This window comes from Cryptomeria japonica, chromosome 4 (assembly GCF_030272615.1).
Source record: "Cryptomeria japonica chromosome 4, Sugi_1.0, whole genome shotgun sequence".
NCBI classification, from domain to species: Eukaryota; Viridiplantae; Streptophyta; class Pinopsida; order Cupressales; family Cupressaceae; genus Cryptomeria; species Cryptomeria japonica.
In genome coordinates, this window is record NC_081408.1 from 162,191,162 (window position 1) to 162,196,819 (window position 5,658).

The window sequence follows — 5,658 nt, forward strand, 5'->3', positions numbered from 1 at the left end:
TACTTGTGCCATTGATGTGGCATCAAATGATTGGTTACTTTTCACAACAAATGGTATATTTCACTCAATTATTGGTACTTATCATACAACTATTGGTGCAGTGTTGTACAAAAGCTGGACATTAAATCGTACACATAGGACATGTCCACTTGGACATGTGTGCATAAGTGTTGACCATTTTTGAGCTGCTCATAGTGTACATTTATTGGGATATCTTTAAGTAGGTATCATAAGACACTTTGAAATGGCCATTTTTTGACATTTGCACACATAATAGATCCTAATGCATGAGTTGTTACTACCTAGAAGCCAAAACAAAAGCTATAAACAATTAAGTTGCACTCATAGATTAAAAAAATTATGAAACCTTTATTAGAAAATTTTAAAACAATTGAAAAAGCACTCAAATTTTCTAAAACTCTCCACACAATTATGAACTATAAAAAAAATTATATTTTCTTCTAAAAGCTTTGTTTTGTTTTTGCATTACCTAGTTAAAAAGAAAATTCCCAAAACTTTCCTTTCAATTCTGATGAACCACAACAAGAGACCTTATGTTTACGAAAGTACTATTTTACAGAAATTATAAATAAGTTCACGTGACCTTCAATTCACGGAATTGTCCATGCGAATAAGTTCACGTGACCTTCAAGTTCACGGAATTGTCTATGCGCCAGCAAGACGGGACATTTTGCTGGCTCCATACAGAGTCGGAATGCAACTTCCTCCCCACTTCTTTCGCATGTGACCGTCCGTCCACTATATTTCAAAACTATTTTAGTCCCGGTGCTGTTGTCATGTCCAACGAAAAAAAAAATCATATCTTTCCATCTTAGCCGCTTTTCCTGACTTCTGAGACATTTCAGGGACATGAATCCATAATGCATTGTCACATCACCGCCAAAACTTTGTGCAGTTTCTCAGGCACGCCATATCGTGAGAGGTAAGCTTTGTCACTTCGGGCCAAGTCCAGCAGAAATAATTGACATTGTTTCGGTTGCTTGTCTACTTTGGCCATATAGCAGAAGCAGCCCCGAAAGTTGTAGGTAGCACTCATATTTATAACGCCTGATTTCTATGAAGATTGTTTTTAATAACAGGAGAAAGATCATAGAAATTCCCCAACAATTTCGAGTTTGGTAACTTACTTTGAAATTTATGGATGATCAGAATCTCTATGCTATTTCTGTTGTCAAGCAAGTTACTGGACAGATCACATGAAATTGTGTAGATAATACTTTTCTACTATGGAAACAACCAGGAAATTGGAAATCAAGAATCAAATTAGTGTGAATGTACCTTTCTGATGCCCCACTGTGAACTTTCTTTTAAATTATATCACATCGCTCCAGCATGTACCAGACAATTTGTAAGAATAATTGGTGGATTCACTTTCGTTGCAGTTGCTTAGAAGGGGCAAATCATCTTCCAATTTTAATTTATCGGCGGCTTCTATAAGTGCGTAGGAACTCAACACAGAGAGAAAGTTGGAAACACTATGGAGAGGATGATGGATAGTTTATTCTGCAAAAGCTTGTGTGATAGATTGGATGCCCTTGTCAAAGAGCTCAATCCTCTAGTTAAGCAGATTTGTGTACTTGATTCGCAAGCACCCAAACAGCCAAAGGATCCCTCATTCCAAAAATTTTTAGGCAACCTTAAAAGAGCTACCGAATTGGTGAAAATATGTGAGGATGTAAGTCCCTTGAATGTGTTCCTGAGGTGGAGATATGCTTCTCAGATGCTTAAGCTGGAGAAGGACATCAATGACTACATTCACCACTATATTCCAGCAGCTATAATGCTGGATATGAAGAAGCTTGCAGCAGACCTGAAAGATGCTTGTGATGTACAGAGTAAGCTGGTGGGATCAGCATCAGACCTGAGGTTGATGATGAATGAAACAATTTTCAAACAAGCATCCAAGCTTACCAATGACCCTCATGTGAATGCTCGGATGCTTTATTGTTCTGAAGGATATGTTGATTACACTGCTAGTTGTAATCCAAGCTGTGAGGGTAGCCCAGAAAAGCCTAAAGTTTTAGTAGGACTAGAGAAATCTATATGGAATTTGAAGGAAATTCTGTTGGAGAAGGATGTGTCACTCGTTGGTGTGCAGTGCATGGGAGGCGGTGGGAAAACAACTCTGTCGTTGGCTCTTTGTGATGATTCTGAAATTAAAGGTGATTGGGTTGTGGATTATCTGATTTTGCTAACACTCTCTCCCTCATAAGGGAATTTAATCTTGGAAACCCATATGATGCTGAAAACCTAGATTATATTGGGTTATATTTAGGAAAGAGAATTCGTTTTCTGAAGTCATATAATTGCCTCAAATATTCTTTGCGCGTCACTTTGGCATCACGCCCAAAGCTTTTTTCTTCAGGGCTTTGTTATGTTCTTGTTCTCAAGTTATCTTTGCCAATCTTTTAATCAAGTTTTAGGATGCTTTTTTTTGGCTTCTAATACATGTACTGGGAAGACTGATATGAATCCTTCTTGTTTATGAATATAGAGTTTTTCGGAAACAATGTGGTTTTCATCACAGTTTCACAATCACCAAATTTAAAGGGCGTTTTAGAGACTATGTGGGAAAAAATTATCCGAAGTAGGAAACCTGAATTTCAGAATGCTGAGGATGCTCATATACAGCTAAAGGAGCAGCTCTCGAGGCAATCCAAGCCAACTCTGTTGGTGTTGGATGATGTCTGGTCTAGAGCAGATCTGGACAAATTGTTATTTGAAGCAGAAGGATGCAAAACCCTTTTGACAACCAGGAATTATTCCATAGTTCCGAAAAGTTCGTCTACTCGACTTTATCGATTGCCATTGCTAGAGCCGAATGATGCACTATCTCTTTTCTGCTTCTGGGCATTTGGGCAGACTTCAATCCCGACTACTGCAGATGAAAATCTAGTAAAGCAGGTATACTATTTCAAACAGGGTTTATACATGTTAGCACTTTGCAGTCCCGTTCACTTAGTTTGGTCATCAGTGGACGTTTTATTATGTCATTTAATTCACTGGAATATAAAAGAATTTCCAGACATGATGCAAGAGTAACTTTGCAGGATCACCTTAAAAATGGTAATTCATCTTGCATAAATAATATATAGAACTCGTGAACGTGCTTTTATCTTCTCATGTGTTTCTAGCATGACATATATGATTGGAATTAGAGCAATTTTTTTTCCCGTATTTCTACTGACCAATGAATCACAGGTGCAAGCAGAATGTAGAGGCCTACCACTTGCTCTGAAGGTGATTGGGAGTTCGTTGCATGGTGAGCCCCAGCCAATATGGGAGAGAGCAAAGAACAAGCTTTCGAAAGCAGAACCAATATCAGATTATCATAAAGATGGAGTTTTCAGGTGTTTGGAAACCAGTATCGATTTCTTGGATGAAGAAGCAAGGGAATGCTTCCTAGACTTGGGAGCATTTCCAAAGGGGAAAAAAGTCTCTGCAGATGCATTGTTGGACATTTGGGTCTATGTGAGAAAGCTGGAGTGGCAGGATGCCTTTGTCATCTTATTGGAACTTGCTAGTAAAAGCCTCTTGAATTTGACAAACAATCTCGGGTAGCTGCCTATGCTTGTATTTGTTGTTCTCAAGATTATTGATTTTCATTTGTCATTATTTCCTATTCTGAGCTAACATGGGTGAATTTTGCTAGGAGCCAAGCCATCTCTTATGGAAGTGCCTCAGAGCTATACTTTTTTCAGCATGATGTAATGCGAGATTTGGCACTTTATTTGGCTTGCCAAGACAGTATTGTTAATTGCAAGAGGTTGTTCATGCCAAAAAGAGAGAACAATTTACCTGGAAAATGGGAAGAGCTAAGTAATCAAACATCCAAAGCACGAATTGTATCCATTAACACAGGTAAGCCATATCGATGTTCGGGGTCTGCTTGTGAAAAAACCATTTGTGTGTCTAGTGACGAGAAATCATTTCCAAGTAACTACTAAAACATATATAATGTTTTGATTGATATCTTAGTTGTGCTTTATGTATGCAGGTAGTATGGACGAATGCCAGTGGGCCAAGATGAATTTTCCTGAAGTAGAAGCTTTGGTTTTAGTCTTTGATGCAAGCAAATACTTTCTTCCCAGTTTTATGAAAACTATGAGGAAACTGAAAGTTCTCTTGATAATCAATTGTGGTTCAAACAGGACAACAGTAAATGGAGTAGCTGCGTTATCTTCACCCATTAAGCTCAAGAGTATACGCTTGGAGAAGTTGATTGTGCCCCCTTTTCAAGAGCTCAAGAAAGCCACAGCATCGAACTTGGAGAAGTTATCTTTGAGTTTATGTGAAGGGCTGGGAAACTTAACCATGTTTAATATTAAGCCTAACGTAAATCTTCCCATAATGCAAGATGTTAACCTTGATCACTGCAGTGATTTAGAGGAGCTACCCCTTGGCATTTTCAACATGGCCACTGTTCAAAAGTGTTCAATCACTAACTGCCATCTTGTCCTCAAGTTACCAGATGATTTTGGTAAGCTCACCTCTTTGAGAATGTTGAGGTTGTCTGCATGTCCAGGTTTGAAAGAGCTCCCAGCATCTATCTGCAAACTTAAGCAACTGGAATATCTTGATATTTCGTTGTGCGAGTGTTTGAGCCAATTTCCAGAATGTATGGGGAAGCTATCGAATTTGAAGGAGATAGACATGAGAGAGTGTTCTCGTATGAAGAAGCTGCCCAAATCTTTTCAAGATCTGAAAACTTTAAAGCTTGTTATCTGCGATGAAAAGATTGCAAAGGAATGGATGTACATCAAGAAATCTGCTATCCCAAGTCTTACAGTTGAAGTGGTGGAAGAAAACTTTAATTTGGATTGGCTTGATGATTGAGCAGTAATAGTCCATATTTCTACTAGTACTATTATTATATTAAACTTATATAGTTATAACATAAATAATTGGCAAGACCATTGGATTCCCAAGGTTTCTCTTGCTTTTTGGTTGCTATCTACTATATAGTAAGACATACTATAGTCTATAATGCAGAAAGGTATGTGTCCCGAGATCCATAGCATGGTAGTAGACCTATTTTCCTATCAGGTTTAGTGTGTATGATGTGGCTATGACAGTGAAGTAGACCTACTTTCTATCATGTTTGGTTTGTGTGATGTGGCTTTGACAGTGAAGCTTTATCGAATAACTGTAGTTTGCTTGTTAGTCTGTTCACCTTGGAGTCTTGTCCTGTTCAGGTAAACCTCATACCTTCGAGTCTTGTCCTGTGTGATGTGTCCAGTTCCACCCTTGGTAAAACACTATTAAGAATCACGGGAGGTCACTTCATCTATGGGAGTAGGGATCTAAATGGCTTTACAAAGGAAGAACAGGGCTATGGTTTGCCAAATGAACTGCGACAGACAATATTTGTATGTGTGATCTTTATATAATATAAAAGCTATAAGTTTGTGTTGTTTTGGTGTTGAGTTTTTCATTAATATTTTTGCTACATATTTTAGCTTAGAAGTTATATGTGAGTACAATAGGAAGGTAGTTAAAAACTCATGGAATTAGTTATCAGCAAAACTTAAAAACTCTTGATGACTTCTTTCTTTTCTAATTTTCATTAATCCAAAAAGAGAAATAACAAACAATAAAATCAGCTCCATTTTTGCAAACTAGACTATGACAACTAAG

General features: G+C 37.8%; 1 protein-coding gene across 1 annotated transcript; it reads left to right on the top strand.

Moving 5' to 3' along the window:
• The first annotated feature begins 807 nt into the window (after positions 1-807).
• Positions 808-5,434, top strand: LOC131068548 (putative disease resistance protein At5g47280). The gene is made up of 5 exons (XM_058003754.2): positions 808-2,183; positions 2,516-2,925; positions 3,223-3,578; positions 3,674-3,882; positions 4,019-5,434. The coding sequence occupies exons 1-5, from the start codon at positions 1,499-1,501 to the stop codon at positions 4,855-4,857; spliced, it is 2,499 nt and encodes an 832-aa protein (XP_057859737.2). The 5' UTR covers positions 808-1,498; the 3' UTR covers positions 4,858-5,434.
• Positions 5,435-5,658: the final 224 nt, after the last annotated feature.

Bases quoted from the DNA above. Each gene is read 5' to 3' on its own strand.
- LOC131068548 (XM_058003754.2), top strand. From the start codon at position 1,499: ATGGAGAGGATGATGGATAGTTTATTCTGCAAAAGCTTGTGTGATAGA. The intron at 2,184-2,515 runs GTGATTGGGTTG...TTATGAATATAG, and splicing joins TGATGATTCTGAAATTAAAG to AGTTTTTCGGAAACAATGTG. The intron at 2,926-3,222 runs GTATACTATTTC...AATGAATCACAG, and splicing joins ATGAAAATCTAGTAAAGCAG to GTGCAAGCAGAATGTAGAGG.